The sequence below is a fragment of the Penicillium longicatenatum genome (genome assembly GCF_028827895.1).
Source record: "Penicillium longicatenatum strain IBT 33135 chromosome Unknown contig_7_segment0_segment0, whole genome shotgun sequence".
NCBI lineage: Eukaryota > Fungi > Ascomycota > Eurotiomycetes > Eurotiales > Aspergillaceae > Penicillium > Penicillium longicatenatum.
Window position 1 is genome coordinate 895,101 of NW_026643124.1, and position 21,983 is coordinate 917,083.

The following is a 21,983-nucleotide window of genomic DNA, read 5'->3' on the forward strand; positions in this document are numbered from 1 at the left end:
CCTAAGGGGCTCAGGGCTATTAGACAATTTAGGGTAAGGGGGGTATCATTGCCCAATCTAGTCAGGCTCAAACTGCGCTGTTCATGAAGAGGACACTGCATGTCTCGATTCACCCTCATCGCTGGACCAATCATTCAAGCTATCAATCGCCTTCATCTCCGAGGGCTCGGGCTTATCAATCCGTACAAGCCAGAGGAAGTAGTCTTCCAAGGGCAGCAGATTCAACAACCCGCCGTTGAACCGCCATCCCAGACCGCAGACCAGAGCACCGGCAACGGCATCCAGAATGAAATGATTGGCAGTGGCTATGATAGCCACAAGAATGGTAAAAGGGTACAAGAAGCCAAGCACTAGGCAGACAATACGTTGCCAGGAAGGGAACTGTAGTCCAATGCCCCGGGTGAAACGAAGAGGAAGGGTCCGTTGATAATGCGAGGGAAGGGGGATGGTCATAATGGTGAGTCCAATCATAAGGGAATATCCAAAATGCAAAGATGGCATGGCCGCTACTTCGAAGTTAGAAAATGACGCTCATCCTCAGGGTCCAGAGGCCGAACTCACCATATTGATTGCAAAAGCGGTTCTCGGTCCATACACTTCCCGCCCCTTCGGCACCATGAACAGTATCCACAAAACCATAGGTACGGCCCAGGTCTGCATCCTTGCCCTCCGCAGTCGGGTCACTGAGCAACCGCGGCGGCATACATGGCCACAGGGTAAAAATGACAAAGGCCAACAAATTGCATACTGCCATTGTCCGTCGTCGGGCCTGGTAAAGAAGGGGACCCGCTGGTGATCCACTCACTGTGCCCCGAGGCTTGCCTGGTTGGGACTCATCGACGCGGTTCCGAGTGATGGTGTAGTAGTAGAGCACTACCAGGAAGGCAATGGTACCAGGAATATGAATGAACGAATATATCCAGTTGATATACGTCATGGCCAAAGGGTGACGGAGGAAGTATTGCTGGATTCCAAGTTCCCAGAAGATGCCTAGTTTCTTCTCTAACCGCACCAGCTGCAAGGCATGATGGCGGGCAACATCGACGGTGCCTTCTTGAAGAGTGACGGCGGTGAAGGCTCGCCCGAGTTGGTATGTCTAGTCTTTGGTGTTAGTGGAATCATTTGGTTTCCCCACCACGATCGTATGTATGATAGGGTTCGGATGATCAGCTCCACTCACCCAGTATACCAGCGCCCAATACCAACACTCCGCCAGGAATGGTAGTTTTTGAAGTAATCGACTGAGTAGTCGATCATGGAAGACAGCAGTGTTTGGGGATGTCACACGACATGAGAAACGAAAGATGCCGATCTGTCGTGTCCGCCATCGGCTGTCGGATAGTTGCAGGGATGGGGAATCCGAGCGCGGGCTCAAGAGCCCATCCTTGGGCGTTGGGCTGACATATCCGGCCTCAAGGGAATCGGGGGAGTCGGGTCGTACATAGTCGGATGATCTGCGGCGGGTGTGACGGCCAGAGATGGCGAGATTTGTCCGTCGATTGATCCAGGTGCCTCCAAAGAGTAAGACGATGACCACCAGCGGTTCTAAGACAGCGCTGGCGCCCATAGTGTAAGTTGGAAAACAGAGAGGGGGGTATCGTATAGAAGTATATAAAGCGAATGACGGAAAGGGGGCAGTGTTCAGGGAATATAAGAAACCTTAAGAATGAAAGACTTGAGGACGGAATGCATTTGGGCCGAATCGACGTGGATTTCGCCGATGTTTACCTATCGAATGTGCATAATCTAAAACAGTATAAAAAAAAGCAGGAACGGATCCTCGGAGTTGTCGGATGCCGAGCCAACCAAGTTTCCGTCGACAGGATTGAAACCCTGATCACCATCTGGGTCAAGTGTCGCGTGCCTCGTTTTCGTATTGGTCGTATGCAGCGGAAGTACTGCAGCCCTTCAGTCCTTCCATGTACTCAGCTTTGACTCTCGGAGTTCGCGCTGAAGAAAATGATTGAAAGATCAGAGTCCAAAGAAGATCCATCCCAAATAGCGTTGGCCAAGCCATCACTAGAAGCTCCCGTGGTCCAAACATAGGAACACCCTCAGCCCTGTGCCCAATCCCGCCGATTTAGCCCTAGTGCGAGCTAGCGGTGAACTTAGTGGGGTTGGTGCCAAGCTTCCCCCCTCCGACGCATCCGAAATCCGCTCGTGTTTTTTTTTTTCTTTTTTCTTGTAAATTTGATTTGTACTTGGGTCCATAGTGGGTTCGCACTCTTGATCTTCGTTATTCAGCGGAAGGATCGACAAGGCCGATCCGGGGTGAATCATGGATTTTATATTGAAGGTGTTGATTCTCATTTGACTCGTCTGCATACGATAGGGGGACCTTCTCGCCGGAACGGGCCACCTACGTCAGCTTGAAATCGCACGATGTGCAATTACGCCGAGGTAAATCCCTGAATTGGAGTTAGTCATAGGTGGATCCAATCTACAAGGCAATCAATCGGTCAAAAGCCGACGGGCGGCCCAGACAAACCCTTCTTTTTGACCGAGGCATGGGGACGAGAAACAACTTAGGGCTTCCAGGATTTCAAAATCATATCAGATGATAACGTTATATCGATCAATTTGATGTCATTCTGATCCAGCCGGCTGCAACCTTGGAATGTCCTGCAAAGTGAAGTACATTTGACGTCAACCCTCACCCATTGCAATAGCTTGTCAGCCCTGTGTATCATAAGCTCTTTCCTCCAAGCTACAACATTCTTATGCTCCTAATACATTTACCACTAAGGCTTCATATTGAAAACTTTTAGATTCTGATCTTAAATTTACCCTGTAATGACAAGTATGCTAGGAACCACCAAGGCTACTTCCAGAAAGCTGCTGGGTTATCCACATCAGATCGCAAAATGGACCACTACTCCGTCCAAATGCCTATCGACCACGCCATCGGTATATGGGGCGACTCTTTTACAGGATAAGCAAAATGGGTTTGGCTTCGCAAGATCCAATCCCAGACCTGCTAAGCCTAGATCAAAAGGAGTAACGGAGATTCGTGGCCCATACTACTCGGTAGAAAAAATTCATCGGCTGCTTTTTGTACGGTGCTGACTTTGGGTATAGGCTATGGGGAAGCGCTACTTGGCGGACGTCTTGGAAACGTAAATTTCATCTTTTTCCACCGATCCCCATTGCTCTGTCATGCTAATTAAGCAATAGCATGGGCAATCACGTTGATGGATTGAAGTTTGCTGGAGGTCAGCCCCCTGGTTTCCTTGAATATATCATTCACGGGAGATGCTAAGGTCGTCTCAGGATCTTTTTCGCTATTCGAGGAGAAGCATTTACGCGAATTGATTGACATGGCCCATGATCATGGTGTCTATGTCTCAACGGTATGTTTCAGAACATGACACACCAATGGATCTGACATGGATCGATATCCAAACAGGGCGGCTGGGCTGAACACCTCCTCACGCACCCCGATGCGAACACGGTATTCGATCGATATCTCAAGAAATGCAAGGACGTTGGGTACGTGTCGGAGAATCAAGTAGATGACCATCGAACTGATAGGCACATAGTTTCGATGTCGTCGAGCTGTCTGCTGGCTTCCTATCCATCCCAGGAGATGACTGGCTTCGTCTCGTCGATAAAGTCCACTCATACAAACTGAAACCCAAACCCGAGCTCGGCATCCAGTTTGGAGCTGGAGGTGATACTGCCGGATTTAACGTGGCAACCTCTGATCCCGGTAAGCTTGTGGACATGGGCCACAGGTTTCTCCAGGCTGGAGTGGAGCGGTTGATGATTGAATCAGAAGGTATCACGGAGAATGTGGAGACATGGCGGACTGATGTAGTCTCACAGATCATGAAGTCCTTACCGCCCGAGCGGGTGATGTTTGAAGCTGCTGACCCGAAAGTGTTCAATTGGTATATTCGAGAGTTTGGCATTGATGTTAACCTCTTTGTCGATCACAGTCAAATTGTGCAGCTAGAATGTCTGCGGGCTGGTATTTGGGGAACTGCGGACACTTGGGGCAAGGTGGTATCTTTCCGTCCAGAGTGATAAAATAGTGGTAAAATCTGTCTTGACTACCTCCATATCTCATAGGAGCGAAAGCTCTTTCTGGCCGAGTTACTGATCCGTTGCAAGGACCGTAGTTCAGTGTAAAGAGCTCTCCCACTTCCCACACATATTCTGCGATAATCACTGTCACAAGTATCAATTCTGAGCCAACTACCTCATAAACCGTGTCAGTTTCCCGTAATATGGCCTTTCTAGTCCGTTGATCCGATGTTCCAGATATCACGGTGTGTATATAATTCCAAGCTTTCAAGCTTAGCGGCTTAGTAATGCCATCAGAGTCCGGGGAAAGTGAATCAACCGCAACTTCGACGGACTGTGCCTCGAGAGATCGTCCACCATGCGATGAACATACGACCTTTTATCTAAGAAACGGCGAACTCAGATCTCCATAACGACTGCGCTTCAATGACCACGACCACCGACCACTGTCAAACAACGCACTAGCCGGACAAGCCGCGAAGGTGTGACCGGGATGCCTCGCGCAAGCACAACGCCTGGGGCCCGGCTACGGTGTCGCCGAGCATGCGACAGCTGTAAGCGGCGAAAGCAGAAATGCAACGGCGAGCAACCCTGCACAATCTGTGTGCAACGGCACAAGCAGTCCGAATGCCACTTTTCGGATCGCCCCGCGCGTCTCCTCAAGCCCGACCCCAAAGATTCGACCATGCTACTCAGCGAACGAATAATCCCATCGCCACAGCGGGAAACCGCGATGGATCGCCTCTTGAATTCCTTAGAGGACAGAGGCATGAGTTTGGAGCAACAGGTCCGAGACGAAAAAGAGGGGACGGCGCCCGTTCCCAAGGTGGCGCGTCTGCTTCGCGATGGGCAGGGAAAGTTCATGTATATTGGAGACTCGGCAAGTCTGTCATTCTTACAAAGTGTTCGCCGAGTGGTATCCTCGTCCATTGGCCGATGCGAATTTACCGAGGACAATTCGCGACACTCGATGCTGGAAGCCTTTCAGAACAACCCAAGTGCCCATCCGGGCCCGCTCGTCCCCCCACCCAGCAATGAGGAAGCTCACAGACTTGCCCGCCAATACGTTCTTGCGACAAGTCCATTATTGGATTTGGTTGATCTCGAAGAGTTCCACCCCCGACTGGCCAGTTGGGTAGAGAATCCCTCGGGCGACGAAGACACCGTCAGCTCCATCTTCTACCTCGTGCTTGCTATTGGAGCTCAGGTTTCAGATACCAACCAGACCCTGGCAGAGCAGTACTTTAGCAGTGGCCGTCAATTGGCGTTTTCGGCGTTCCAAGAGACGCCTAGTATTCATACCATTCAGTCCTATATCCTGGTGTCGATGTACATGCTGGGCGCATGCAGGCGAAATGGTGCCTTCATGAACCTGGGAATCGCTTTACGAGCCGCTTATGCGGTTGGAATTCATCGAAGGGATGCCAATGCGCTCTTTTGTGGGCGCGAGCGACGAGCGAGAGAGCGGGTGTGGAAAAGTCTCCGTATGATGGATTTGTTCCTCAGTGCCTCGTTAGGGCGCCCCCCTGCAACGTCGGATTATGATTACGATATCCGAGAAGACGCTCTTGCATCCGGAGAGCAACAAGGCAATCTGACTCCGGATAAGCAGCTTTCACTTGCGGTGACCTCGCTATGTCGCATTTTCGAACGAATTCTCACGGACGTCTATATGAAACAAGTCATCTCGATCAACGTTGCGGAATCTATCTCGAATCAACACCGTGCTTGGGTCCGAACACTGCCAAAGTTTTTGAAAGATCAGACAGAACGGCTCGATAATAAAACCATGCAGGACAGTTTGGCAGCGGCCCACGTATTTGGGTCATATTATTGGTCCATCATCCTCCTCACACGACCATTCCTCGTCTACCGCGTGGCCCAGTATGTTAAGAACAAAGCCGATCCGTCTGCATCGGATGGAAGAACTGGTAGCTCTCGCATTGCCTTATTTGCGGATGCATGCGTCTACTCTGCGCTTCGAGGCTTAGATGTGGTCGATGACTTGGGCCGATTTACATCGCTGCCACGCCGCCTCCCATTCTTAATCAATTCTGTCTTCAATTCAGCCGTTGTTCTCGGCGCCGCATTCTTTGCTGACTACGACAATCTATTGCCCCTTGAAGAGGGGATGATCAAAGCAGAACGTTTCCTTGGACTCTTTGTTCCGCATGACCCCCATGCGTGCCGCTTTAGCCACATTATAAAGTACCTTCGCGCTGCTGTGGGTGAGTATATCCAGCGACGTAACCGGCAATGGATGGACCACAGAAGCAGGCAAGTCGATCAACTATTCGGTCAGGTTGGCGGTGCCAATTCCCCATCTCTCACATCCGGGTCCGCTCACGATGTTCCACTGAATCACCCTGAGAGCCAGCAATCTCCGGTTGTGCCTTCTCCAATCTCACCTAGCAAACTCGCTGGTAGAACACCATCATCTTTCCTCACCTCACAGCCACCATCTGGGCCCACTTCCCAACAGCTTGGTGGCGACGTTTGGGATTCCCTTTACAACGGCCCAGATGGAGCAGCCGCTCTCTCATACGACGCTGCTATATCTGCTCTGACCACCTCGGGCATTCCCGTCGGTTGCTCTCCGGGTGGCACCATTCCAACCGCACAACCACCAGCATCTGGTGGCCCATCACCACTATCTGACGTTATCTTTCCTGAGAATGGTCTGTTGTATATGGCCGAAGACCTTCCCGTGTTTGGGCTCTGGGAGGAGTCTTGATTTCTTTTTTCCCTTTTTACTTTCTTCTGTCGACCTTGTGATTAGCAACAGGTCTATTGGCGCCTAGGCTGTGTTTTGCAGCGATGACACATGATCCCCATGACTCTCTTACTTTCTTTCAGGACATTTCAGGACAAGTAATTATATCCGTCTACCAGACTCGGTTGATCTGTCTAGTATCATATACCCAAATTCAACTACATTCCAAGACTTCTATCTCTACGGGTTATTTTAATGCTTGACTCAATACCATGCTAACGGTCATTGTTCTTTGCTCATTTGGACTTGAAGAAATCCATGAGTTGCTTATATCCATACGATATTTGGCATAGCATCCTATGTACCATTCATGATCCATCGTTATCGAAGCTAAGAAAGGGAAACCGTTAAAGATGCTGCTAAACACATTGATTCTTTGCGTAAGACAGCAGGTCAGAGAGAAAGGAACACCGCAAAGGCCGGAGCAACAAAAGGAAATGAAAAGGGAATGGAGACGTTAAAAGACAATACGCATTACCATCAATCGGCGAAATTATATGAAGAGAGGAAAGAGGGAAGCATGAGATATGACAATGCCAAAGTGCTTGAGAAAGGGGAACATGAGAATCAACAATAGCTCGCTAAGCGCGTGAGTTTGCGATAGAACCAAGCTTCACGGCATCTCGATACACACAACATTAGACCGGACGGGAAAGCCATGATATGTACGCTTAATCAATGTCAAAAATACACTTTCGAGATTGAAAAGCTGAGGTATGTAAAGCTCCGGCTCCAGCAAATCTAGCAGACATGAAGACTTCTGCAACAGACCATAGAAGGGGTGCCAATTGCCACAATAGACGATGTTATATATGCCAGCCAAGAGTGCCCGGACTTTTGGACAAAAATTAAAAACCGAAGGGGTTGTGGGGCGCTGATGTGGTTATGCAGGTTAGTATTTCGAACAAGCCACCAGAAATACTAAATACACTTACTAGCTTGGGAAAGGTTCGCCCGGAGCCCCGTTGGCTGAGGCGTAAGTTTCTTAGGGGCATCCGGTTTGACGCCGAACCTGACAGAAGGCGGAGGTCCAGTCTTTTGAGGGGACAGTGGAGTGGCAGTAGGTTGCTGAGGGATTGGCGGAACGGGAGGAGGAGGCTGGTTGTAAGAGGCATTGCCGTAACCGTTCATACCGGTTTGCTGAGGCTGCAATGCCGGAGGAAGCATAGAATTGACGCCAGTTTGCATCGGCTGCTGGGGCTGTGCATATCCACCAAAGCCAGTAGCCTGGGGAACCATTCCCTGGAATCCTGGCTGGTTTGGTACTGGCTGGCCATTCATCTGTTGCTGTTGCTGGATACCAAATTGCGACTGGGGAGTGAAGCCGGTCGGTTGGGGCATCATAATACCATTTTGGTACTGGTTCTCTCCCATGAACCCTGTAGCTTGCGGCTGCATCTGAGGCTGGAAGCGCTGTTGGTTCAATTCTGCCAGGCTCTGACCAGGAGGTGCAACTGGAGGACCAGCCAAAGGAACTCCGGTCAATTGTGGCTGCAGCGGAGGAGGTCCAAAAGAGCCTTGCTGCTGCGAGAAGTTCTGCGGCGCGGAGAGCGGGCGCTGCGGAGGAGGGGGAAGAAGTGAATTTTGGTTCAAGTTCTGAGGAGGCTGGGGGCGCTGCCTGGCCTGCTGTCCCATTTGTGCTATTTGGTTGAAAAATCCAGGTGTGGCACCTGTATGCTGGGGTTGCTGCACAGGAGCTGACTGCACAGCTGTTTGCTGTGGCTGCAAAGCAGGAATGCTTGATACTGGCGCAGGTGCGGGCTGCGCTGGAGTAGGTTGTAGAGGAGTCTGGAGCAGGGTCAAGTCCGCCATAGCTCCTGTGACCTGCTTCTGAACAGGAGGCTGAGGAGCTACAGGTGATGTGCTAGGAGGTGGGCTTGACGTAGCGGCGGAGCCAGTACGCTGTTTCGGCTGCTTGACCTCCCAGGCATCATCGTCAAATCCACGTGCAGCAGACTTCTCTTCTTCAGGCGCCGGGGGAGTCGCAGTTCGCTCTTCCTTCGGCTTTGAACCATCCGCTTGCTCGAATGCTTTGGGATCTACAACATCTCCAGCCTGAACTGATGGCGTCGGTCTTCCCTTACGGGTGTTGTTGCGCAATGTACCACCTGGCCCAGCAAAGAGCCCACCTTGGCCGTCTTCGCCGTTGCCGATAACTTCCTCACCTCCGAAGCTCACATTCCGAGCCTTGGATTTGCTACCGGTGCGACCGAGTGTGGTGTCTAGATGACGCATGACTCGCAGGATATCACCTTCTTTCAGCCCCAAAGAGCGGAGAGTCTCGGGTGAAATGTCGGGGAGGATAGATTCATCCATCGAGTCTTTGATGAAGTTCTGCGCATATCGTTCACATTGGTGAGGTCCAACGCCAGACTTCAGGAAAAAGTCGAACCAATCGTACTCAGGACGCTGCACAGAAGCACCCGCATTGCCGGCCTTCTTGGCGTCGGAAGAAGCACGATTTCGAATACTGGAAAGTGGCTTGTCTTCATCCAGAGAGACATTGGCTGCTGCTTCCACGTACTCTAAATCCTCTACGGACATTTTCGCAACGGGCACCGCTATCTTAATGCCGTTGACCTTGTGAAGATGGATCTTGCCATCCTGTAGCCCGATGAATTGCGCGTCAACCGTGAAGGCCTTTGTGCGATCCGTCCACCTTCTCACCTTGCTAGGATCGGGTTTGGATTTGGATTTGCTGTCACGCTTGGAGGAATCCATTGAATCTTTCCTGGACTTCCCAACAGAGGCTTTGGCCAACCGAGACTCCTCCAATCGATTCTTTTCCACCGTTGACAAGCCTGGCTCGGCTCCGCCTGGAATGATCGGCATGAAGCCAGTAATTTCAACATAGCTGCTGGGAACCACCCCCTCCTTACCATTAGCGAGCCGCCTTACCATCCACCACTCCTCGGACTTGGTATCATCGAGGACGATGACTTCATCATCCACTTCTACCGTCACTTCGTCAGAGCCTTGCGCCTTGAAATCATACAGGATGTGACCCGTCTTCTGACCACCGCCGCCCTTTCCAGCAGCGAGCACCTCTCGTAACCCTTCGGCGCGATAAGCTCCCGCAATCTCACCAAGTGCAGCAACAATCTCCTGGGCAGTATCCTTGGCCCCGGCATGGAAGTCGACGCTCTTGCTGGGCCGCACAAGATCAACGAATACATGCTTGCCTTCAATTGAATAGTGTGTGAGCTTTTCAGCAGTCCACTCCTGCTGGCGGTCATCCCCCTCGGGAGAAATAAAGATAATTCCTGTAACCATATTGATACCTAACGTCGTGGGCATCTTCTTCCGCTTGCCCAGGACCTCCACCATCTCGTTGATGTTGTAGATGTGGTAGCCGGAAGGCGATCTCGGCGTCAACTCACCAGCCCGGTTGTAAGGAGGCGACTCTTTAATGTGAGTTTTACCCATTGGGGGAGCTGTGGCCTTGGGGCGTGGAGGAGCTGGAGACGCTGGAGACGGTTCGGGTGAATACGAGTTCATTGGTGGGGTAATCTGTTCTGATGGAGGTCGCCGGGGCAAAGTAGGTGGCGGTGATTCATCTTCGTCTACATCCTGATCGTGTGTAGGCCGAGATGGTAGCTGGGGTGGCGGGGGCGACACCTCTCGTGAAGGCTCTGAGTGTGCGCTGACAGGGGCATGTTGTTTATGTATAATGTCCGCAATTGCCGCCGCAGCCGGGTTTTGTACTGTGTCGATAGGAGAAGGAGAAGGCGACGCTTCTTCATAATCTTCTTGCGCAGGCTGTGTCGGCCTTCGGGGAAGGGACGGCGCTTCAGGCTCGGCTTCAGGCGGAGGCGGAGGTGGAACAGCAGCAGTGGTCGCACCGATATCTTCGACAATTTCAATGTAGTTTGCTGGCGCGAATCCAAAATCTCCGTTGACTCCTACCAATGTCCAATCCGGATCTGAGATGTCATACACCACTAGTTCTGCATCCTCCGAGAAAGATACCTCTTCGTCCGTTTGCCGGGTGTAGTCAAAGAGGCCCTTGGCGTGGTGTACTGGTTGCGCCTATTCATTGCACAGATGTAAGCATCATCAACTAATGTTTCCTCCGCTAGAGGTGGAGCGCCCTCAATCGCGCTAGCCACACCCCACGAACAGGTTCGCCGTAACTTGCGATTGACACGGGTACTTACCTCTTCCACATAGTTGTTTGGGACTAGACCCTCCGGCTCATCCTCGTCCTCTTGCTCAGCTTTCTTCTTTGCCTTCCACCAGCCGTCATCTGAGTTCTTGTCCAGAAGGTAGAGCAGGTCGCCCTCTTGAATCTGGAGTTCGCCCTCTCCTTGGGGATGGTAATCATACACAGCCGTGTAGACGCCGAGGAAACCCATGTTGGCGAGAGGTTTGCAACTCGGCCAGACAGGATTCAATAGTGACGGGACGTCCAGGTGCCACAGGCGGCAGTATGTAGAGAGCAGTACCGGCTTGAATTGTGGCTTCGGGTGGTGTGGTGTTGTCGGTGGATTCGGGGAGGTCGGGCGATGACGCTGGCCGTTTCTAGGTCAGCCTTGGCAGGAGTCCCAGTGCGCGCGGGCAAGGAGGTCAATTCGGCCAGATGTAGATATCCGACAAAGCCACGCGGTAAAATAATGGGGTCACGGGGAAGCGTGAGGAGGGTTGAGAGGTTGGATCAGGGAGGGAGGGAAAGGTGGGCCTAGACGATCGCTAGGAGTTCACAGTCACGTTCCTTACGTAGGTCAACGTCCAACCACTTGCCCCTCTCTATTTATACATTCAGTGCGAAACTTACTTTATTGAATGGTCCTACCCATGAATATCTTGGTTGTCTATTTCAATTGCTTTGTATCTACAATCCCTTCACCCAGGCTCTCTAGCCCGAGGCCTCCTTAATGAAGACCCCCACTCGGGACCCGGCATATGGGGCGTCTGACGTCTTTGGGCATGAAACTAACCGGCTGTTCCTGATGCAATGTTTTTTTTTTTCTTTGACTAAATCAGTCGATGACACCACTGAAGGTGATGCTGATGGTGCATTTTGTAGAAATCGGTTATCGACCGCTAATGATATTGCAATGTTAAAACGCCGAGATAAATCCAACGACACAAACTACTCATAGTTCATCTTTGAATGTTTCCTCGCTGCCTTCTGAATTCTCGTCCGAATCCGGTTTGTTCGGATGGTCATGTTCAGTTTCATCCTCAGATGTCAAATCCTGCGTGGGCTTATTGGAAGTGGCATCCTTGGGCGGCGGGGATTTATCTTTGGCCTTTCTGCTCTGCTGCTGTTCAGGCACCGAGTCTGACTCGGCCTCTTCGTCTTTTCCTTCCAGTCGACCCTTAAAAGTGATAGCACCATTGACCTCCACGGCCTCGAGAATCCAATCATTGCCTTCGGAGAGCTCCTCAAGCTGTTGTTTGATGTCATCGAGTTTCTCCAGGTCGAGGTCGTATTTCTTCAACGCTTGCTTAGAAATTTGCTTCACCTCGCCGTTCTCTCGCTTTGCTACCACCTCGACGTGCTCCTCACCAGCCGAAGCCACGCGACCCTTTTCAAGCTGCTTTCCGTCCATGCCAACAAGCTGACGACCACCAACTACTATCCCACCCACAATCTGGACTTCTGGCTGAGCCGTGGCTTCTTCGACCAATCTTTGGGCCAGATACCATTTTTTCGCATCTTCCCACTCAGGAACATCCTCGGGCATGAGGATCTCACGACATTCAATGTTGTGGACTTCGTCCTGTTGTGGGGACATGAAGGCAACGTCGTCGCAAAGACGAGGAGTGTAGATAACCATTAGATATGAGCAGGTAGTGAGCTCCTTGATCCAGCCAATTTGGTCTGTTGACTGCGGATGGCAGTGAAATTGCACCTCCACTCGGCGCTCACGGCCCGTAAGGTCGCACTTGGTGCCACCCTGAAGGTGTTGCACGAGGTATCGAGAACCACCCTTAGTATGTAGCTCTGCGATATCAGTTTTGGGCGCCGGTTGTTGCTCTGATGTTTCTTGTTCTTTGTCTCTCTTGTCGGCAGGGAATTGCCCCAAAATAAAGGAAAGCGAATGAGGGTCCTCCGCTGGTGGGTACGAAGGAGCCCCCCGACTGGCAGGCAGTGCATGGAATTGCTTGATCTGCTGTTGATAACAAAAAGAGTATGACCACCAGCCAGAGAAATAATACATGCATTTGCCTTCCATCTCCCGTAAAAGCTCAAGGCCCCGGTCTGTTGCGCGTGCCAGCTCCTTTTGCTCGTCTGCCTCACTTGGTTTGTGACCGGCCGTAGAATTCACCTGATCTTTCTCCACTTGTGGAATTTGGCAGAGTAGTCGTCGGTCATCCATAACCATTTCTTCGTAGGTAAAAGTTGGTGCTTTCGGCTTCTCGTCGTCTCGGGTGGCGTCATGGCCCACATGATCCTTGCCTGTGTAGATTTGAGGATCTTTCTGGACATGATGTGATTCATCATCTCCTGATTCGAGTTGTATCCGAAGTAGCTCTTCGGCTTGGGAGTGGAGGATGTATTCTTCGGGGTATTGCACTTGGAACTATGGGGAAGCATCAGGTTAGCTTCAAGGAATGGGTAGCGATATATTTAGCCTCGGCGCACCTGTGGATAGGCCAAGATATCATCATATATGTTGAATGCCCGCTTGCGCGCCCATGCGGTTGATGCAGCACAGGCCAACACAAGGCATGGGGCCAAGCTCAAACTTGAATGTCGCATGTTTCTATGAATCTGGGGTGGTGGTGGAAAAGAGCAAGTCGGCTGCGTTCGCCCCTGCTAGGATAGATCGGGCTTTTCCGTCAGTATATTCAAGAGATTTAAGCCATGCGAAATTGAGAGGGGATGTCAAGATCGCTGGTACTCAAAGAGGGATGTGCATGCAGGCGCGTTGGGAGAGTAGCGGAGGGCGGGAGCTGCTCCGTGGCCTTATCTGATAGAGACGGCCCGGGTTCCCACTTTGATATGCAACACTAATAGCTGCAATACTCCGTACACCTGAGGTATACATATTTTACCATCCTGTCAAATCGTATGGGCGTCATGATAGTTATGATAATAAAAGTGACTCCATGGTTTTTTTCACCATTCCCCCGAATAATATTCCAATGCGTTACCAACACTTCTATTTGATATTGGTCATTGAATTGGGGACTTTCAAGCCCCTTGAATCAAATGCCGGTCTACATGTGAATATGTCCATAGTGATGAACTGGATACAGTGCAGGTTGAACCTGAACCCCAGATCAATAGCTGGAGTTGACTTAACCACGTGAGCTGACGCGATTTCATGCCTTATAGCTTTGGTGTCGATACTATTCCTGATCAGGCTGGCTATCTAACTCAAAATGGCTAGCGCATGCTGACGGGTGTCTTAGTAATGGGCATCGCGGGACAGGATCCGTGGGCTGTCAAATCGCTGACTGATGTCTTGCAAAGCATCCGTTGGTTAACTATAAGCATTTATGAACCATTGACTAACGCTGACCCTAACATTTATAGTTCTGCCCTGCCCTCTGCTCGAAACTTCGATTACCACACATATTAAAAGCATCCATCATACCCATGAGAGTAATTCTTTCTCTTCTAATTTGCATCACAGCAGCTTTCTTTGCATACCGTCCCTCAATTCAGGACTCTGTTCTCGCATACCTGAATCAAAAGGCACCAGCAAAATTGTCCCACTTCTTTGCGAAAACTAGCAGCACCAAATCCCCATTTAATCTAGAATCCTCCACTCCCATCGTTCTGCCAGTTACCGACATGTCTACTGCTCGTGCAATCCGTCAAGTTTTTCTTGCCATTGAGCAAGCAGAGGGCGCAGGTGCGCGCGTCCGCCGCTCAATCGGCACCCCCAAACTGCGAAACTTCAGCCCTTTCCTCATGCTCGACCATTTCACCATTGGCAAGGGCGCCGGCTTCCCAGACCACCCCCACCGCGGCCAAGAAACTATCACCTATCTGCTCTCTGGCGGTGTTGACCACGAAGACTTTGCCGGAAATAAGGGCACCATCGGTCCCGGCGATCTGCAGTTCATGACCGCCGGCCGGGGCATCATGCACGCCGAAATGCCTCACGAGAACCCTGACGGAAGCCCCAACGTAGGCATGCAACTATGGGTCGACTTGCCCCAGAAATTGAAGATGTGTGAGCCTCGCTACCGCGACCTGCGTTCCACCGAGATCCCCATCGCCAGCGCCGATGACGGCCGCGTTACGATCAAGGTCATCTCGGGCCAATCTCATGGTGTTGATTCTGTCCGTGATCTGGCCTACACCCCGGTCTGGATCTTGGATGTTACTATCCGTCCTGGTGGCCGTGTCTCTCAGACCCTACCTCAGGGCTGGAACACCTTTGTTTACACGCTGTCTGGCAATACCAACTTTGGCTCCAATGATTCTACCCAGATGGTGAAGGAGTTCCACAATGTGGTATTTGAGCAGGCTGGCGACTTCATTGAAGCTTCAGTCCCTGACAATGCTGACGGGGAAGCTCGCTTCATGATTGTCTCCGGTCAGCCATTGGATCAGAAGGTGGTTCAGTATGGTCCGTTCGTGCTCAACACCCAAGAAGACGTTCGCCAGGCTATGATTGATTACCAAACTGCGTCCAATGGGTTTGAGAAGTCACGTGGCTGGGAGAGTGAGATCGGCAAGCGGATGGCCTATTAAAACGTGGAAGTAGGGTTGTTGACCGTTATATAATGTATCATGAGACTTTGGCGTTTTATATAGGGTGTGATTATGTGGGCTTCCACGATTGATGATTCAATTAAGTTGAAACTACTATAAAATACTGTAAGAAAAGTAATGTTAAGGCATTATTTTTTGATCCTTTAGTAATCCATCTTCGTGCGGTACTTTCCATCTTAGGTTAATTTGCCACAGTTTATTCCAAGGCCCCTGATGAGATAACAGACTGAGTGATATCCTGGGACAAAATAACTTCTCGAAAAATTAGACAATCTCTTTCTGGGCAATTCCATCGACAGTCAGCTTTGCACCTAACGTGCCGATAACAGCCACGCCCTTGGGCACCCGTACGTCTCGAATCTTAAGGCAACCAAAGACGACTATTTTCGTGAGAGCTGGGCAGCATCGGAAAATGCACTGCATAATATAGTCATCCACAGGGGCATTGAAGGCGATATCAAGAGATTTAAGCGCGGGGTATCGTTTGTTTTCGGCGAAAACTTCCTCGTATGCAGCGTGCGAGATATGGCGACATGATGTAATTTTCAAGTTTTCAAGCTTCGATCCCGAATGCTCCATCAAGGCGACGAATCCATCGGAGGCAAGACCAACAGGCTCAGGAGGGCCAGCGGGGTTAGACATATCCACGTCTCGAAGACCGCTGAAGTCCACAAACTTCAAAGCTGGATTAGGCCAGCCACGGAAAAGCTCGGCCATGGCCTTGTCAGTAATAACGGCATTATCGGAGATGCGAAGTTTAAACAGTTCTCGGCAGTTGTCATGAATGTGTTGGACAAGCCTGTCATCCGCAAGCTGGAAGTTTTCCAGGGAAAGCGAGTATAGATTAGGCCCTAATTGGGAAATCACCTGAAGAAGAGGCTCGGGATTGGTTTCCTGTGTGAGATGCAGCGAGAGGTGATGTATAGTCTTCATGGTCGATATTGCTTCAACTGTCTTGTCACCGATCTTATCGAGATATTTCAACTTCAAACGCTGAAGAAGGGTACAATTCTTGCTCATCACTTCAGCTGTTTCGTCATCAAAGGCAGAATCGAGGTTCCACAGCTTGAGGCTTTGTAGCTGAGGGCCGATTGTAGTGAATAACTGGCGCCAGCAACCGTCGCTTACGAGATTTGGCGAATTCAGATGTAGATCTTGAATCTTCATCTCACGAGCAATCATGTATTCGAACACTTGGTCTTTCATGGCGGTAACGAATCGAAGATTCAGTCGAGTCAAAGTCGGCATAGTAGCTAGGATCTTATGGAAGTCATCGGTTTGTAACTCTGCGCCAAGGTTGGATCGTCAGGTCATGCAAGCAGATTTTTCGTGCAGCGATGCACAAATGGAGCACTCACTAGCGCAGTCATAGATATTCAACTCTCTGTGCTCAGGCCGCAAGAAAAGATCTAAAGTCTTTGGCGTCACAGCACGATTCCGGGATAAAATCTGGCTAAGCCGATGCATCACGGGTGGAGGGAGGTCTCCAAATTCGTCCACGTCATCAATATTGTCAGCAACTTTCTGCAGAAGTGTGTCAGTGATCTGAAGCCCTGTCATAAACCGTTCTCTCGAAGCCTACTTTGATGCACGTCTCTAGCAAGCTTCGAGCACCCGGAATAGCAAATCCATCCAGAAGCTTGCTTTGGTTTTGACGCCGACCGAGTCCTGAGTTTCGTTTCTTCGCTGGTCCTTTCTTGCCCCCATCGGTCTGCTTTTTAGAGCAATCGGCGCACAGAAGGCCACCATCCGGGCCCGTTTTGCTGTAGGGCGTGACGGTGAAACGCTTCCCACAGACCTCACAATTTGCTAACTGACCTGGGTTCGGTCGTTGCCTCTCATTCATCATCTCATCGGCCAAAACATCGTCGTCATCGTCGGGCTCCCCAGTTCGTCGAGCTTTCCGACGGGCAAATTCCTTGCTTTTTTTAATTTTCTCGATGGCTTGTTGTCGTTTGCGCTTTCGGGACTTCTCTTCGGGAGACTCCGGTTGTGGTTCTGGCGGGGCTTCATCCTGGTAATCTGCGTCTGCCGCTTGTTCTTCTTCCTCGGCAGCCTGACGCGCAGCCTCTGCGGCCCGGCGGTCATAATCATCCCGGATTTGCGCGGCGGAGATATTATTTGACTATGTCGTATGGATCTGTCAGTGGCAAGTTTCAATGCAAAACCAATATTCGGCAGAAGGTTGAGGTAATAACACATACAGCAAGGAAGTCTGTCAGAGCGGATTGTCTACAAAGTGGTGTCAGTAATGCAACACGCCAGACTTGGATATGAAATCATACGGGCCCCGAATACCGGCATTGCCTCTTTGCCGTCTACCAGTCCTGCACTGGCGTCAGTAACTTTAAAATGGCGAGGTTAAAGATCGGAGAACGTACATATCGAAGGTGGTAAATCCAAACAGTGGGGTGGCAAATGGGAGAGGATCGCAGATGCAAGTCACAGGGTTCGCGGCAATTTCGCGTTGCACTTAACGCGACCTTATCGACGATAAGTATACGAGGGTCACGAAGCCACGAAGTCACGGAAGCACGAAAAAGACAGACAAGTTTGATGAATTAAATGATGAGTCAAACGAGTTCCAGATTCAACTTCGGATGGGAAGTTTGGAAATGGCAAAAAAAAAAGGTCCAGCGATCCGACCAAATGAAAAGTTTTCCTGGTTCAGGCACGATCGATCAATTCCGATCTCTCTCTCTCTCTCTCTCTCTCTCTCTCTCTCTCTCGCCTTTCCCCCTCCCCCTTTCTCTCTCCACACATCTCTTTCCCTTGGATTTAGCTCTGAAGTGCTCTTCTTGATAGCCTACTCAGAGGCTTGATTCTCTCACTTGGTGAAGCCACTTATTCCGCCACGCGCGACTCCGCGGAGTTTCATCTGGTGGTACGTTCCAGGCCTCCAACTCAAGTACGTACTCAGTTATACTAAATCACCCATCTAGTCATACATTTACTAATAATTTCTGCCCAGCTGGTATTATTCGAGCACAAATAGCTCTTCGGCATCGGTTTCACTCCGTCCACTCGACACCCTACACGCACGCCTACATAATTCATCCTGCGCAATGAGAACCCGCAGAAGCATCATTCCGGACTCTGAGGACGGATTCCTGAGCGCTACGTCATTGAAAAGTTCCTCGCCGGTGCGTCAACTGGACCACATACCAGTAGGCGGGTCCTCTCGTTCCAAGTCAGCGACCGCTAGCGTCATCAAAGATTCCGAAGTTGAAGGCTCCGACACCCTTGATTTACCCGATCCAGCGAAGAACCAGTATGCATCAGGACGCGTGAAAGTGGTCATTCCTGCCCAAAAGGATGAATCCCCAGTGGATTCGTCCCGAAGCTCTCTGGGGGTCCTGTCAGCCGACGGGGTGACTGGCTTCAACACGCCCGCCACCAGCGTGAGCGCTGCGGCAGAAACAGATTCCAATAAGCCCCGAGCACGGGTCAATGCGTCAGCTCGCGCACAGCAACTGCGCACGAGTAGAATGTCCCGAGCAACTCAAGGAGGAGTCAAAAGATCGGTCGACGAGACGTCGCTCGAAGCTATGGATCGCTCGGCCTTGGACGCGGCGGTGGCTCTCGCCCTTCAAATGGGGGAGTACGACCAGCCGCGGCCGAAAAGACGGAAGATCGCTACAAGGTCTACTCGTGCAAACATCAGCGCTAAAGGTATCAACTTGGATGAGTATTCAGATCTGGAAAGTCTGTCGGGTGACTCAGATTTGTCTGAATCTCCCCTCGATCGCTTGTCTGATCCTGAGGATCTAACAAACTGGTGTCAATCAGTTGACAGTGACACGGATGAAGATGAGGATGAGGATTTTGCTTTTCCCACGGAAAATACTTCGGCAAGACGGGCTCCAAATCGAGTTCCACCCACTCCTGTCTACGCAGAATATGATGAGGATGGTGAGGAGCTTCCGCCGACTTGGGAGGAGGAGCGGAAACTTCGCCGCGTAAGCCAAAACATCCAAATTAGTTGAAGGATATTTTGATTGACCTTTATTTAGAAACAAGCAGATCGGAAGAAGTTGGAGAAGCAGCATCCTACCATCAGTACCATGTGGGATGACCTGAAGGCTCAGCCCATAATTGCTCCGAAGCAAGCGAAGCAACCAGAGTCTATCACTCGCAAATTGAAACCATTCCAGCTTGAGGGCTTGAGATGGATGATGGAACAAGAGAAGACTGCGTACCATGGAGGTCTCTTGGGTGATGAGATGGGGATGGGAAAGACCATCCAGGCCGTTTCTTTGATCATGTCGGATTACCCTCAACCTGATCCGACCCTTGTCCTTGTGCCCCCGGTCGCTTTGATGCAGTGGGTATCTGAAATCAAGGTTTGCATAGATGTGCCCAATATGTCTCGTTCTCTGGCTCATCACGCTTGTTAGGAATACACCGATGGTAAATTGAAAGTCCTCGTTTACCATGGCTCTGACTCGAAGGTCAGAAAGCTCACCCCTACTGATATTCGGAAATATGACGTGATCATGATATCCTGTAAGCTCATCTCTCATGTTGTGCTGTCACTTTATGCTTTTGCTGATGCACTATCAAGACTCGAGTCTGGAATCCATGTTCCGAAAACAAGAGAAGGGCTGGGCTCGTACTGGTGGAGTTGTGAAAGAAGACAGTAAGTCTCCAATGGTATTTTTTATGGTACGTAGCTGCTCACAGTAGAAGGTGTCATCCATTCCATTCACTATCATCGGCTTGTTCTCGACGAAGCTCATAGCATCAAGGTAAGCATCCCTCGTCGCCTTCCCTTGCTATATGTGTCCAGCCTAACACTGGTATGTAGCAACGTACGACTGGAGTTGCCAAGGCCTGCTTTGCCCTGCAAGCTACTTACAAATGGTGTCTATCTGGCACTCCGGTACAGAATCGAATCGGCGAGTTTTTCTCTCTGCTTCGATTCCTTCAAGTCCGCCCGTTTGCATGCTATTTCTGTAAGCAGTGCAATTGCCAGCAGCTTCAGTGGACTGCAAACAAACAGGGCCGTTGTACGGAATGCAATCACACGTATGTACTCAACAAGAGAGCCAATAAATATTTCAATACTGACGAGCATCTTCAGTGGTTTCAATCATATCTCGATTTTCAACAAGGAAATCCTCAATCCAAGTAAGCTCACACCCTTTGCCCATCCTCCCTACTATCACATGCTGATTCAGACATCTAGTCACGGAAGGGAGAACCCAGGAAGAGCGAAAATCAGGATTGACGAAGCTTCGTCTCATCACGGACCACATTATGCTGCGCCGGATGAAGCAGGAGCATACGTCGTCAATGGAACTCCCACCGAAGCGGTAAGTGACAAGCCATCCTCGAACTTTTGGTTTACGAAGCTAAACAAGCGTAGTATCATCATACGTAATGAATTTTTCGGTGAGATCGAACATGATTTCTCACGCAGCATTATGACCAATTCGACTCGAAAGTTTGACACCTATGTCAGTCAAGGTGTCATGCTGAACAATTACGCGAATATCTTTGGTTTGATTATGCAAATGCGGCAAGTGGCAAATCACCCCGATCTTATTCTAAAGAAGCATGTTCAGCCGGGATTCAACGTCCTTGTTTGTCGAGTTTGTGATGAGCCTGCTGAAGACGCTATTCGATCTCGCTGTCGACACGAGTTCTGTCGTAAGTGCGTCAAGGATTATATCCAGTCCTTTGACGAGATCACGACGGTGGATTGCCCGCAATGTCATATTGCACTTTCAATCGACCTCGAGCAACCTACCATCGAACAGGCTGAAGAGTCCGTTAAGAAGAACTCTATCATCAATCGTATTCATATGGAAGATTGGACCTCTTCGACCAAGATTGAAACCCTGGTCTACGAACTTTACCAACAGCGGAACAAGAGTCATACCCCGAAGTCGATTATCTTTTCGCAATTTACCTCGATGCTACAGCTTGTGGAGTGGCGTCTACGTCATGCAGGGTTCAACACAGTCATGCTGGATGGAACGATGACCCCCGCACAGAGACAGAAGTCAATCGAGCACTTCATGAAAAACGCTGACGTGGAAGTGTTTCTTGTTTCTCTGAAAGCCGGTGGTGTGGCCCTGAACCTGACCGAGGCGTCCCGAGTGTTCATTGTCGATCCGTAAGTTTCCCTGGTCCATTGTCTTTTTGGAGAGGGTTTAGATGTAGATCTTTTGCTCACATTCTGTACAGATGGTGGAACCCTGCAGCCGAATGGCAAAGTGCCGATCGCAGTCATCGCATTGGTCAGCAACGGCCCTGTGTGATCACTCGGCTCAGCATCGAAGACTCGGTCGAGTCCCGAATTGTTCAATTACAGGAGAAAAAGGCCAACCTCATTCGAGGCACGATCAATAAGGATCAAGATCAGGCCCTTGAGAAACTTACCCCTGAAGACATGCAATTTCTCTTTCGGGGTACGTAAATGGTGTGTTGTGTCTCCACGCCACCGTCAAAAGGAGATTGGCCCGACGTCACCGAAGGAGTCAACTCGTCCCCACCTCA

General features: G+C 50.4%; 8 protein-coding genes across 8 annotated transcripts; 4 read left to right on the forward strand and 4 right to left on the reverse strand.

Moving 5' to 3' along the window:
* Positions 1–81: 81 nt before the first annotated feature.
* N7484_010618 (phosphatase PAP2 family protein) lies at positions 82–1,567 on the reverse strand (the record flags this gene model as incomplete). The annotated part of the gene is made up of 3 exons (XM_057121005.1): positions 82–506; positions 562–1,096; positions 1,181–1,567. The coding sequence occupies 3 exons, from the start codon at positions 1,565–1,567 to the stop codon at positions 82–84; spliced, it is 1,347 nt and encodes a 448-aa protein (XP_056966759.1).
* Positions 1,568–2,802: 1,235 nt separating this feature from the next.
* Positions 2,803–4,026, forward strand: N7484_010619 (phosphosulfolactate synthase; the record flags this gene model as incomplete). The annotated part of the gene is made up of 6 exons (XM_057121006.1): positions 2,803–3,027; positions 3,079–3,116; positions 3,175–3,212; positions 3,271–3,350; positions 3,407–3,489; positions 3,540–4,026. 6 exons carry the CDS (start codon positions 2,803–2,805, stop codon positions 4,024–4,026), a joined length of 951 nt encoding a protein of 316 aa, XP_056966760.1.
* A 493-nt stretch (positions 4,027–4,519) lies between these two features.
* N7484_010620 (putative C6 transcription factor) lies at positions 4,520–6,760 on the forward strand (the record flags this gene model as incomplete). The annotated part of the gene is made up of 1 exon (XM_057121007.1): positions 4,520–6,760. One exon carries the CDS (start codon positions 4,520–4,522, stop codon positions 6,758–6,760), a length of 2,241 nt encoding a protein of 746 aa, XP_056966761.1.
* Positions 6,761–7,647: 887 nt separating this feature from the next.
* On the reverse strand, positions 7,648–11,154 carry N7484_010621 (cytoskeletal protein-binding protein SLA1; the record flags this gene model as incomplete). Its single annotated transcript, XM_057121008.1, has 3 exons — positions 7,648–7,673; positions 7,735–10,828; positions 10,957–11,154. 3 exons carry the CDS (start codon positions 11,152–11,154, stop codon positions 7,648–7,650), a joined length of 3,318 nt encoding a protein of 1,105 aa, XP_056966762.1.
* Positions 11,155–11,895: 741 nt separating this feature from the next.
* Positions 11,896–13,508, reverse strand: N7484_010622 (PRKCSH domain-containing protein; the record flags this gene model as incomplete). Its single annotated transcript, XM_057121009.1, has 2 exons — positions 11,896–13,329; positions 13,392–13,508. The coding sequence occupies 2 exons, from the start codon at positions 13,506–13,508 to the stop codon at positions 11,896–11,898; spliced, it is 1,551 nt and encodes a 516-aa protein (XP_056966763.1).
* Positions 13,509–14,351: 843 nt separating this feature from the next.
* On the forward strand, positions 14,352–15,458 carry N7484_010623 (pirin family protein; the record flags this gene model as incomplete). The annotated part of the gene is made up of 1 exon (XM_057121010.1): positions 14,352–15,458. One exon carries the CDS (start codon positions 14,352–14,354, stop codon positions 15,456–15,458), a length of 1,107 nt encoding a protein of 368 aa, XP_056966764.1.
* A 285-nt stretch (positions 15,459–15,743) lies between these two features.
* rad7 (uncharacterized protein) lies at positions 15,744–18,357 on the reverse strand (the record flags this gene model as incomplete). Its single annotated transcript, XM_057121011.1, has 6 exons — positions 15,744–16,765; positions 16,838–17,003; positions 17,062–17,604; positions 17,684–17,711; positions 17,765–17,806; positions 18,311–18,357. The coding sequence occupies 6 exons, from the start codon at positions 18,355–18,357 to the stop codon at positions 15,744–15,746; spliced, it is 1,848 nt and encodes a 615-aa protein (XP_056966765.1).
* A 187-nt stretch (positions 18,358–18,544) lies between these two features.
* Positions 18,545–21,903, forward strand: N7484_010625 (DNA repair protein RAD16; the record flags this gene model as incomplete). The annotated part of the gene is made up of 10 exons (XM_057121012.1): positions 18,545–19,438; positions 19,493–19,822; positions 19,877–19,985; positions 20,044–20,118; positions 20,166–20,227; positions 20,287–20,507; positions 20,563–20,609; positions 20,668–20,794; positions 20,848–21,600; positions 21,672–21,903. The coding sequence occupies 10 exons, from the start codon at positions 18,545–18,547 to the stop codon at positions 21,901–21,903; spliced, it is 2,850 nt and encodes a 949-aa protein (XP_056966766.1).
* Between the last annotated feature and the right edge of the window lie 80 nt (positions 21,904–21,983).